General features: G+C 43.4%; 1 protein-coding gene across 1 annotated transcript in view; it reads left to right on the top strand.

Moving 5' to 3' along the window:
* snd1 (staphylococcal nuclease and tudor domain containing 1) overlaps positions 1 to 13,511 on the top strand; it is a 174,864-nt gene that overhangs the window by 97,218 nt on the left and 64,135 nt on the right. Inside the window, exon 17 of the mRNA XM_084573206.1 lies at positions 12,590 to 12,778. Coding sequence (XP_084429332.1) covers positions 12,590 to 12,778 — 189 coding nt within the window. The remainder of the gene's footprint in view (positions 1 to 12,589; positions 12,779 to 13,511) is intronic.

The raw sequence follows: 13,511 nt of genomic DNA on the forward strand, positions 1-13,511 counted from the left end.
CCACCTGTCTTATCTAACATCGGCACTGGCAGTGTCGTCTCAGGCACAAGGGGGCTGTAATCTCATTTATGTGACACACGCTGATTAGTGTGACAAATGCATTATTAAATAAACTACTGTAGGCAGGTACTGGTCCGACTGGTCAAAATCCGCAGCTGAGGAAAATTGAGGACAAATAATATTTGCCAATGAATCATCATTTGCAGTCCAACAACAGGCCGACTGCATGGCTCCTAAATAGGCATGACTTGATTCAATCAGCCCTCGCTCTCCCATCCCTCTCGCGCACAATCGCACACCACCACCACCACCACCACCTCGGCCCTCCGTCTCATTTGTTGATCGTCACTTGCCATTTACGTGATTGAACGTGTGGTGAGGTTGAATTGGATTGCCAAAACCCAAGACTGATTATACAATGATTCATCTCAAGAGGTTTTTAACTTGTATGCTGCAGGATGGGGCAAGATCATTTCTTATTATCTGATCTTTGACTACCTCTTGGCATGAAAGATTAATTTTAGTTACCTATATTATTATCTTTTAATGTCCTTCATACTTGCCACACAACTGTCTTGAACATAGTTCTTCACTTCTGTGCTTTTACATCAACAATATAATAAATACTGTAGGAACGTCTTACTACTGCTGCACTCCTGGTAGCCTCTATGTCTACTCTTTACTGTACTACTAGTTTATAGCAACATGGAGTACCTCTTCAGCAGCGCGTCGCTACCACTTTCCTCACACTCAAACTTCAGCCTCTGCCTAACAACTCTCCATCCAGCATTGCAATCGGGCACCGCCTCTCATTTTGACAAGCACACAGAAATTGACAAAAAGCCATGTTGAAAAATGCCTCTGTCGGCTCTTTTTTTTTTCTCCCCCCTTTTTTCCCTCTCCCTCATTCTCGCAGTCTGTCAGCGCAGGCAAGGTCTGGAAGGACAGAAATGGCTTTTTGAGTGACACTGGCTGGCTATGCCATTTGCCGTGTCAACTGGTCAAAGAGGATAGAAAAGGAGGTGGAGACAAATGATGATGGCACAGCCATGATTGTCCCGTGCCCCCTCTTGCTTTCCATCGCCATCTCGTCCCCTGGAGGTCATTGAGCCCTCATAGCGTTGCTGCAGTACCATTAGATGTAGAAATATTTGTTTTCTTTCACTATTTTAGACACTTCAACGTCATTTGTCCATAGATTGAATGTTTTGGTTCAAGTAAATGAAATCTCTCTTCTGTAAGCCAGTCAGTAAATAATGAACCAAGCCAGATCACAGTTCCTGTCGCTCTCTTTAGGACGTTGCTTTTAAAATGAAAGAAGAAATTCAATTGATTTAGATTAACCTGGTTTCTGATGTTGTCAATCCGCCCGCACACATTTCTTTGACAAGACTCCATCTGAATTTCGTCCTCTCAGGGCAACTGAAATCTCCAGTCTTGTAGCGGCACTGTTTTCCCTACACGGGTCTATCCGTGGCACAAAATCATAGTTGGGTCATTGCAGATACAGGATTATAAATATTTAAAATTCCATTATGAAATCTTAAAGCGATTCATAAAGCCACAGCGAGCACAGTGAAGGAACAGCTTCTCGTGTAGCGGACAGAGGTACAGATTCATGTCTTCTATTAATACATCACCACCCGTACAGTCATACGCCGCACTTGGATGGGAATAGTAAACAGGATTGTTTGTTGAGTGTTGTTAATGAGTCATCGACCTTGTGAATTGCATCATGCTTATCAGTCCAGACAGGGTTTTCGTGTGTGTGTGTGCTTTGTTATCTTTCCCCCATAAAAATACTTTTCTGGGTCTAGGTCTTTGTATAATATAAGTTTGATAATGTGTATGTAATTCAGGAAAAGCATTTTATAAAAAAGGCTATCCATTCCATCAGATTTTTTAAAAATAAATAACGAATAACTTAATTACCTTATATCTTGTATATATAATTCAAGTCAGATGGTTACCCACAGATTACCCACTCTTCACTGTGCTGGGTAGTACTGGGCAATTACACTAAAACGACCGTTTGGCAACCTCCGCGTGGAAGCCAATGTTTGCTTTTCCGTTTGACCAGTGCTTAAAATTAGTTGTAAAAACATTGATTGCACAATTACGGCCATACTCCATTGCCTGTGTCCTCCAAGATCTCTTGGAAAGCAATGCAGTCGTTTTGAGATGCGTTCGGCTTAATTCCCTCTCCAATCATTTTGACCAAATGAGCTCAATGTGGCTTGACCGCTCGCACCAAGATTTCACTGCTTTAGGCGGCGATTTAAAGATCTGGACTGTTCCAGTAAACCTAGGGCCTCGAGAAGCTCAGCGTCTCAACCCGTAACGCAATATACCGCTGGCAAATATGTGAAAAATGCTTATAAATCTACAGTGTCCACTCCAGACACTGTTATTTTATTCCCCTTTGTCTCCATTTAGATGTCTGGTAGCTACGTTATGTGCCTATATTGACAAAGAATGTTCCAAAGTAATAACTCTCACAAAGCTGCGTGACATACACTCTCAAGAACCCTTTTAATAACTTACAGCCCAGTTCAATTTGTGTTTTCCCACCTGTACCCCCGCACCGCCCAGTTAAGAGGAATTATATGATATTAGTAATATTACAAATGTAGCTCAATATTCATCGATCGCCATGCCATGTCGCCCCTCTCTTAAAAATGAGATGGATTGTAGTTATTGCCGTTATTGATTTTAATAACCAGGCTGTTGAGGCCCAGTGCGGAGCGTTACACTTGCTCAGCTATGTCTTGTGTTGTGCGAGACCTGTGCTATGCTTTCATCTGGATAACAAAGGATCTATAAAATAATTTAACTACAGGTTTAGCATGATTAGGTTTGCTGAGGCCTGCAGTTATTGCTTTTTATCTCCAGACCCTCTCTGAAACTGTTGGTTTTATGATATGTACTTTGCAACCCTTCTTCCATAAAAACTCTTTAACCAAAGGTGCATTTATAAAAGGTCTTAATATAATGGGAGATCACGGGACTTTGGGGGATTCAGGTAATGGACTCAGATGGGAAGCCTTAGCAAGGTGCGGTGTGTTAGCTGAAGGATCAACCATCCTGACGACGCTATTGACGGAGAGAGACGGAGTGATGTCGAATCTTGACAGTCGTCATTACATTGCCAGAGGTCTCGTATTACTCAGTGTCGCTGACCCTTTTCACTGCATTGGGACTTGTTCAACACTGTAACGCCAATGTTCCTGTGGTGTCTTATTCTTACACATTTAGTGGCTTTGAGGCTGAAGTGGCAAAAAAATAAGATCACAAAGGTCAGCGAGCATCACAAAAGCCTGCAGGTTTCGACTGGAGTCCATTTCTTTTAACACGATTTCGCGTGACCTCGCTCTTGTGTTTTTTTCAAAAGGGTCACAACGGTGTATGATCAGCGCTATGGAAACAAGCACACGTCGTTATGTGTAATGGTTCAATTTTAGCTCATTTTAAACGCTCAATAATCAGGTTTTAGAACATAAAGTCTTTCAGAGCTGTCTTTCTAAAAACTGTTTAACATTAATACTCTTAGACCGTAGACTTGACAGAAACTCTGCAAACTCTGCGCATCCTGGGTCCACAATGGTGGTAACGGTTTGCCTTTTGTTTTTGGAGATGGCCTAATGGACTCTGTGTCAGTACATAGACTCTTACTAAGGGCTTCTACAGAGGTTTTATGTCCCTCTCTGATCTGTGTTTGAAAGGAAAGTGATGCCATGTTATAATGCCAGAATCAAATTCATTAGCATCAACTTGAAGCATGTTAAACATATTGAGCCTACTCTCCATTTTCAGTTTCTCCCCCTTAACCCTCTCCGCCAGCCTCCCTGTATACACCTGCGTCGTCAGAATAGTGATGCAGGGCAAACATCAATTATCTATTGATAAAAGAAAAACTCATTAATGGGCACCGGGCGGGTTTAATGGTGGGGATCATGCTCGCCTGCCTGACCGTTAATGACCCTGGCCGTTCGAGAAGCTGTTTGACTTTTCCCAACCCTGCCACCGTCAGACAGCAGCCTGCCACTGACAGTGATGCATGGGACCCCCTGAGTCACATTGATCACCCTGGGAGAGTCTGCACACACAAACCCATTCCTGTCCGGTGCGTACGTTATTGCCCTGAAGCTAGCAAAGCCAACCTTGGCTGAAACTCGTCAACTCTTGAACAAATATTAAGCTTTACTCCTGCTGGATTTGTCCCCTAAATTGTGGTTTGACTCGTTCTGGGCTTCAGAATCTGGCAATCCAAATGTATCTGCTTCTCCTCAAATTTGAACAAGATGGACCGTTTGCTTGAGTAGCAGATGGATAGTCCAGAGCAAAGCCCTTAAATCTACAAGACTGGAAGGTACACTAGTTAGTTTGCCATATTGCCAGTAAAAAAAAAAAATACCTTCAAAGCAACTACTGCTATAACTGCTGGACATATGAGGAAGTAGAGGTGAGAGTCCCAAAAGAGTCCTTCCGCCACTAAATTGTTTAGACGGCCAGATTTAGACACACTTGAGCCCTGCAGTGAGCACTGAACAGCAATATCCTGCCGAGGCGAGGCCGGTCCTCACCTCAGACCACACTGCAAATGGGAAGCTTATTTCTCCTTTTTACATTTCCACAGATTTCTGTTCTCACACAGCGGCAAATCAAATCTTATCTGCCACTTTTTTTTAAAAAAGATATGACCACATAACCAACAAACACCCACCACGCCACAGGCTGAACTCAATCAACATAGCTGACAAATAGTCGTACGGCCTGACCCCGTGGTCCGACAGTTAATGAACCAACCTAGTTTGGAATTAGTTGGCCCCAGAGGTTTAGCCGTGCTACTAGCTTCCGAAGCAGGAGCGGTCAATAACCCACAGCCACGGGCGTCCTACTAGCTTAGTGTAGTCATTGGATACGTCATTCTCGTGAACAAAAAGGCGATCGTTTTGTTGATTTAGTAGTTATTTTGTGGAAACGGTGATAAAACAAAGAAATTCCGTTCCATCTAAAGTCTTAAATTCGGATTTTGACATGTCACCAACAATGGTCCTTTTTTTCTTTTGAGGTCATTTACTTCCCCAAAAACTCACTAATTTAATACCGTCTCATCTGATGTACATTTGCAAAAATACAACCATCCATATTAACAGCTTTGATTAAAGAAAACAGTAGTATTGTCAATATCCCGCTACCGTTTGATGATCAATGACCTCTTTAACCCCCTTTGGATCTTTATTCCTTTCCTGTAGCGGGGAGTGCACAGGTCATCAGTTTGCGGGCATACCTCTGCGTCTGTTCTCTGTATGTGAAGATATATATATATATATATATATATATTTTTTTTTTTTTAATTACAGGCCCCATTAACACACTATTTACATCCTTGCCTGATCTACGCCATTAAGGGATCAATAGCGCTCTGTTAAATTCATTCATTTATTCTCCTCTAGCTCTTTCTCGCTCTCTCTCTTTTTTCTTTTCTTTTTTTTATAAAGTGATCTATATTTATGGATTCTTCATGGAACCGATTGGCCTTTTCCTCCCTTGATTTGACCACAGTAACACGCTAACACATTTAGCCATTTCATACCCCTGATACGAGGCAACGGAAGAGGCACCAAGCAAGTCCAGCGGTTGATTTTTTTTATAAAGCTACGCCTCTTTATCCCTAGAACATGCGAATACCTTAAAAGGAAACTATAACCGTAACAGTATAATACAAGAGAGACTATTTCTTAGGGCTAGGAAACATGCCCCCGTTTTCCTGGCCATGCTGTGCAACAGAGTCCCATTAACAGCAGTTTATGGACCTTAGTAATGGCCGTGCACTATTGATAATACACTGTGGGATGATTTTTAGAGGGTGGCGTGGAGTTGTTGCATGCGGCTTGTGTTTTTCTACCAAATGGCCGTTAATGCCCTTGCAAAACTCTGCAGAGGTGTTACTTACGCTTTCTCGTGGGCAAACACTTGTATAGCTATTGGAAAAGACACATATTACGAGTGCTAATGTGTAGCATCACTAAAACACTAATCTAGAGCTATTGCTTCTTTGCACACGCACTATAGGATCACTCTGGAGCCAGGCACATAGCGGCCAGGGCTTTAAGCAACTGTGTTTGTTACCCAGTTGTAAATGTCCATTATTTTGCTTTCTGCTCATCTGTCCTGGACGATTTGATTGGCTTTCCATTTTAGCTTTGATTAATTATCTCCGCCACAATTATTTTTAGGTTGAAATCTGATCAAAGTTGTGGTTGATTGTCGAGCTTCGGGGGGTACAGATGTATCCCCTAAAGCATCTCTGTGCGCCCTCTTAGATAAATGATCCACATAAGCCAGAACGCGGGGCATTATTGAGCGATGATGGACTTTTTGTTGGATCGGCCTGTCCGTACCCTGCGAAATGGGACTCTTTCACGGAAGGCTGGTCGCGGGGCGGCGATGCTGACCGGCGTTTTTAACTTAAATCCACATGTGCGCATGAAAAGGGCAAACTGTCCCCTTCGTGTGACATTCATGACTCTGAATTAAGTGTTCGGAGCCATTGATTTTTCTAAGTGAATAGGGAAGGCCGGGAATATGAATTAAGGCGCAGAGATTATCGGATTGCTCCCGCCCCCCCACACACTTTCTCCCAACTCCCCACTTTGCACCTCAATCTGAGGCTTAGGCTCGCTCATTGCTTTAGAGGCGGTTTGATCTTTTTACCCCTGTGCACAAAGGAGAACACACACACAGACACATATATATATACGCACACACACAAAACAGCTACACACCTCCACATCACTCCTTCAATCTTCACCAAGGCTCAGTTTGATAGATGGCTTATTCTGCTGGATGAGCAAAAGGCTGCAGGCGAGAGTGACTCTATTTTTCTTTTTTCTATTATTCACATTGTTTCTGCCCGTTCGCCTTATTTGTTTTCTCTGAATCAGGGTCACGAAAGGGCATGAGTCGATAGTAGAACAAAGATGTAGAGGGGGGAAAAAAACAGCAGCTACAGGTAGTCAGATACTACAAGACATACGCATGTAGCCGACGCCGGTGCGAGCCATTTATACTTGTGCTCGTCAGTATGGCTCGCTCTGTGAGAACCCAAACGCTAGTCGGGTTCGTTTTTGTTTCTACTTCCTGCTTCACTTTCAGTAGTGAAAATTACGCCGAAATTACGCTGAAGATGAGTCCTACAAATGTTCGTATCTCCGAACCTCCTCAGTTAACCTTTCCTCAGTGTGTTCCCTCTTTGTTGATCCAAAACAATCGCTTTGAAAATTGCAGAGATGGAGAAGCAGCCGGAAATACTAAAGCGGAAACACGCTACTATCAAACGGACCAATCAACTCTTGCTGTCTACATCACCACGGCGCATAGTTACGTTTCTGGGGAGGTGCACGTTAGCTCTGGAGTCAGGGTTTGCGTAGTCGGCGCAGTAGCCTAAACCACCTATAAGTGTCGGAGTACAGTAGCCCTAAAAGCAGCCGTCGCCTTCTACTTGCTTCATAAGAACGGGGGAAGACATTTCCAAGCCGGGTCTGCACCCCTCTTTGTTTCCCCGGTGTTCATCTGCTAGTTGATCTCTGTAACTGGAAACTGCACTGAAACTCAGATTTAAATTGTGGCAGAGGTGAGTCATTGCTGACTGAAAGCTCTGATTGACAGACTAAAACTATTATGGGTTATTATGTATAAAGCCTGGTGTCTTTTCCCGATGAGAGGATGCATTTCACAAAATAATACGCTTAAAGCTACACTTGAATAAGGCTTCAAAACTGTGTCCCAGGTTGGACCTCGTGGGTTCTGAAATGGCTTGGAGACATAAACCGGCACACCGTCTTCTCCGTAACCTTTACTTATTTATCCATTTGCATTTTTCCCTCCAGGTATTTAGAAGTTGTTTTGTTTTGAGGTGGCGATAAAAGGAAATCCCGCCGCTCGCCAATTCTCAAATTGCCGGGCCCACTGTGCTCCTCCGTTTTCCTTTCAGCGCGGGGTTTGGCTGTGGCGTGACGTGTCACCTACCGCGGCCTTCGCTTGATTTTGTGTTCGCTTTCAAACGGCTAAGTGAATTAAATCCGCCGCAGTTTTAAAACGGTGCCCTTGGGCCAGGTTTCACTTCAATGGCACCAAATGGCTTTGTCTTTTACACTCGCGAACAACAGCGCATGTTTATGTGCATGCACCCACACACACACCAACACACACACACGTGGATAGCTTTGTGTGTTTTGCTTTTTCTCTTTTCCCGTCCACTGTGTCGACACAATCCCAGCGTTTATGAGATTACCAGAGCCCATTTGTGTTCCGGCGGGAGCCATCTTGGCTCGGAGGAGGCCTCCACTGGGAACCATCTGGGCTCTACTCAAAGCAGTTTCCACTCCGCCTCCCCCTGTCCTCTCCACATTGTGACAGAAGCTATATACTTTGAAGGAAGGAGGAGCTCAGATTCCAAGTGTGTGTGTTCACAAAACTCTAAAAAATGTAGGGTTTCTCCATTTCCTTGTGGAAAGTAGCAAAGATAGATTGATAACGGGAGCAATTCCTCATTGGCTGCAATATTTAAAGGGTCTTTTCGTCATAATAATAATGAGAATTATGAAGAATTCCCATAACAAGTTGTCAGATTTTAAATTAATCAACCCTCTGTCACAGTCAGTAAAGTTCAAACTGGACATACAGACGCAATTCATCAGCATCAGAATAATAAATATATAAAAACATGTCAAATAAACAGTGAAAACTATCTAAAAGCAAAATTAGAAGTCCAAACGATAAGGGTCGGCTGGATAAATGAGCCCACCTCAGGTGTCAAGTATCGCATATTTGGCTAACACAAGTATCGCCCCGCCGCTGATTTAAAGCCTCTTCACGCCGATATTATTCTGCCAGTGGAAAACGGGGGCCTCTGCTCTCTATTTAATAAATGAATTTGCCCTTTTTAATTTCACATTTGACCTCCTTATTAGCCTCTTTCATCTCGTTCCCGCTGCTCGGTAAAGAAAAAGTCGGTTTCTTTTTTTATTTACCGGTGCCGCTTTTAAGGTCTCGGGCGCCCGAGGTTTTACAATGCTGATATATTTTTGGGCTTCAAGTCTGGGTGTTACATTCACTACCCTGATTTTTTGATCAACAAATTTATTCAGTAAAGTCTAACTGTCCGTGTTTGGACTGTATGACTTTGCTGCCGCTTGTCATACAGGACACGCGCTTTTGCAGGTGTCCTGGTATTGTATTGACATTCCTAGGATGACTTGTTTGTTATAATGAATGCTGTGTGCAGTAACTCCACCTCAAGGCATTGACTAGAGTCATCTTGTTGTCAGCATGCTGTTGTCAGGAGCAGGCTAATTTTCCTGCCGTAAGGTCGTCGGTATGCGGTAAAGGAACCTTTCCTTCTAAGTTGCATGGGAGAGAAGGCGGACTAATTTGTTCTATTATGATGTCTGCGTATTAATTACATGTTGGCAGTTTCCACACAAAGCATATCTTTACCTCACTCGTCGTCTCTCAATGTCACATGTTTATGTTGGTTCTTGTTAAAGTTCCCCCCACGCTGCTGATATTTATGTAGGTTCTAGAGGAGATAGAGAACAACAGTTTCCAGCAAAGATTCCTAGATCGTGATACTAAATTATCATAACATCAAAACAGGAGGTCGGTTCGGTCTCTGGTTGCCGAGGTAACCCCCCTTGTATATTCTTCACAGTGGAACGAGCAGAGCATACGCCGATCACCCACAACATTAAAACCACAGACAGGAGAAGTGAATAACATGTTCTGCTTGGAAACATTTGGCAACCTGGCGTTCATCGGGATGTTACTTAGACATGTACCACCCACCTAGACCAGACCAGACCAGACCAGGCACCCCTAACCCATAGCAATGACACAGGCACACACATAAAAACGGTTTAGGAACAACTCAAAAAGCCCAAAAAAGTAAATAACATTGACCATCTTGTGACAATTCAGTGTTCTGCTGGGAAAGTTTTGGACCTGGCATTCGTGTGGATGTTACTTAGACATGTAGCACCCACCTAGACCAGACCAGGCACCCCCACCCCATGGCAATGAAGCCTGACACAGGCACACACAAAAACAGTTTAGGAATGACTCAAAAAACGTGAAGAACAGCACAAGGTGTTGACCTGGCCTCCAAATTAACTAGATCCCAAACTGATCAAGTATCTGTGGGATGATGATCCACAGATTCCCCTCCCCTCAACCCAAAGTCCCCCGACTAACAACATTCTGTTGCCAGACACCACAGGACACAGTTCAAACTACCTCTTAATGTCTGAAAAGAAAATGTGGTCAACAATGCTGCCACTCCACATGCGTTCACCCAACTTCCCAAGCCCAATATCGTCATGGTGCGTTCGGTGGTGGGAACCAAAGTTATGGACATCCTAACTGTTTGGGGAACTCTTTATTCGCATCATATGCCAATGCGCTGTATCAGTATCCACTCCCATTGGTCGTCGCCTCAAAGTTTAGACTTTGTACTTGGTACCCAGATCTATTATCGCACCAACTCGCTGAAGTTCATCAGTATTTCATGATCTCTTGTCACCACATGATTGCTAGTCTCTTCAGTGCCGTGTCTTTTTTCTGTTTTGTAAAATCTTGTGCTTAGTAAAGATCAGACAAAAAATTGGACGGTATAATGCTTGTACTGACGGCTAGATTGGCCTTCGTATCACCCTCTTTGTTTTTGCTTTCTGTGTGCAGCTTTTATTGCATTAGCCCTTGGGAGTGGGAACCAATCACAGCAGAAAACTTCCAGTCAAGTTTCTGTTTTTCCTTCAAACTGGAATATTTTTTTAATCGCTGCGAGTGTTGTTCTTAGTTGTCAGTGTTGTTTTATTTCTCTTTGGCGTTTGCTGCCCTAATAGTAGCTGGTAACCGTTAAGTTCGTTCTAGCCAATTCTAGCCTTTTTTTTTCTTTTTCTTTTTTCCCAGCGCTCGCCCACTTCCTCATTTGACATTTGGATGCTGAGGGGACCAGTGCTGCTCTTATAGCCCAGTTATATAACAGCTCTTGCACTTAGAGACGAAAGGAGATAAAACGGGGTGAGCGTCTGAGACGATGGAGAGGATGAGAGAGGGACGGCGAGATAAAGCAGGTTTTACAGGGGCGAGTGATTTCTGAATGAGCTTGGACTGTATCACGTTCAGGATCGGTGTCCTTTTTTTTTCTTTTAGGAATCCCCTGCAGTACATTTTTACATTAAGACAAGTTCAGTTATTTTTGCCTGTTTTGTGCTTGACCTACATTGCGGGACACGGTTTTATCGTTTAAGCTTTTTTTTTTCCTTTTAGCCATTCCTACACTGACGTTACGGTAAATGCCTTCAGGCCAGACCGTTTGAAACCAATTTAAAATGTGGAAAATAGTGTCAGTTTGGCCAAAGCGAGGAAGTGGGGGGCGCATTGTCCATATTTATATACAGTCTATGCCCTAATTGGCAGGCAAAGATCAAGAAGCTCTTAGAGGAAATTTTTTCAAATGTGGTGCAAATTTTACTTTGACTCGAGGATGAACTGATCACACAATTTGGTGGTAAAAGGTGAAAGATCCAGAAAGTTGAATTGTATGTATGTCACTTCTATTTGCATAGGTTTTGTGCTTAATAATGGAGCAAATTATGCATCCGGTAATAAAAGCTTTTTATTTTTTACTTCAGCTGAGAACAGTTTACAAACTTAATTCCCCTCAGATTTCCCTTGTGGCTGCAGGGCTAAGCAGCCCAAGTCTTAATCGCTCGACTTCTCCCTATCTCCTCAGCACACCTGCACCTCTCACTTTCTCGCTGACTTTAGGCTTTCGAGTAAGGGGGGGAATAATCTATTGATTTTCCTTTTCTATTCTTGCTCGTCCATCACTTATCAAACAAAATGCAATGAATAGATAATTAGCCTGAACAGGCAGAGTTCGGTTATAGTCCATCATAGGCAATTTTGCTCGGTCTTTCCTACGTTGTCAGCAGGGTGAGCTATTTGAGTGGCCTCATTTGTTTACTTAAGGGACTGGCAACGTGGCCGTCGCTAATTGAAAATGATTTACATTAGGAAAAAAAAAAAGGAAAAAAAGCAGGGTGGAGATATTTAGAGTCTTAATTAAGGTTGAAGTGCACACGCAACACTAATTTAAAGCCACTAATCGCCTCCACTGTTTGTGCAAGCCCTGTGATTTCTACAATTACAAATAGACACACACGCTATTGAATTCTGACGTCGGCGCTTAATTGAGAAACGTCAAGGGCCCGAGTTAATCTGTCCACGCGCTAAGATAAGAGCCGCGCTGCTGGGGTTTTGTGTTCAGAAAGAAATGTGTGCCATGGTGACCAGCGCCATGGTGACCAACGCCGTGGTACGCTCAGTGGGAGAATCCACCTCAGAGGGGTGAAACAGGATCTGTGTGTGTTTCCTGACAAATCAATAGAAAGCTCACAGCTCTCCATTTATGTATCTCCTCGGAGGGCCTCCTCCGTTCCATCGCCGCGAAAGGAATCTCAGTTCTGATCTTGATGCGGAACGTTAACCGAGCCTCTTTTCTCCCCCTCCCTTTGTGTTCCAGGTGGAAGTCGAGGTGGAGAGCATGGACAAAGCGGGGAACTTCATTGGCTGGCTGCACATCGAGGGCGTGAATCTGTCCGTGGCGCTGGTAGAAAACGCTCTGTCCAAGGTGCACTTCACGGCGGAGCGCAGCGCCTACTACAAGACCCTGGTCTCAGCAGAGGAGGGATGCCGACAGAGGAAAGAGAAGGTAGGACTCAGTTAGATGAGGAAATGAATGTACATCATTATAAAACCATCAAAATGGTCACTGGACTCCCAAACATGAAATTCCCTCACGTCAATACCACAATAAATATCATTCAAGTAGACTTGGATCATCTCGGTGGTGTAAAATCTAGTGTTATTTCAGCCACAACATTAAAACCACTGACAGAAGAAGTAAATCACATTGACCATCTTGTGATGATTCAATGTTCTGCTGGGAAACTCTTGGACCTGGCATTCGTGTGGACGTTACTTAGCTTTGTTCCACCCACCTAGATCAGACCAGGCACCCCCACCCCATAGCAATGAAACTCCTTGACGGTTTAGGAACAACTAAAAAAAAAAAAAAACATGAAGAACGGCACAAGGTGTTGACCTGGCCTCCAAATTCACTAGATCCCAAACTGATCAAGTATCTGTGGGATGATCCACAGAGGCCCCTCCCCTCAACCCTACACAATATTAGGAATCTATGTAATCTATGTTGTTATAAGTCATATTCCATGTGAGGTCGATTCCTTGCAAACTCTAGCCAGCTCCCCTTTTCCACCATCTACATTAGAAATGAATTTGTAGAGATGGTGCAATCTCTAGGAATGATTATCATTCAGAAACGAGGGGATGAAAACTCTTTGTCCCAATAATTATTTATCTGTGATGATGAATAACACAAATTCATCCTGGTGGCTAGATAAATGTTACTAAAATGTATTAAC

The sequence above is a fragment of the Chelon labrosus genome, assembly GCF_963514085.1.
Source record: "Chelon labrosus genome assembly, chromosome: 23".
Classification (NCBI taxonomy): Eukaryota; Metazoa; Chordata; class Actinopteri; order Mugiliformes; family Mugilidae; genus Chelon; species Chelon labrosus.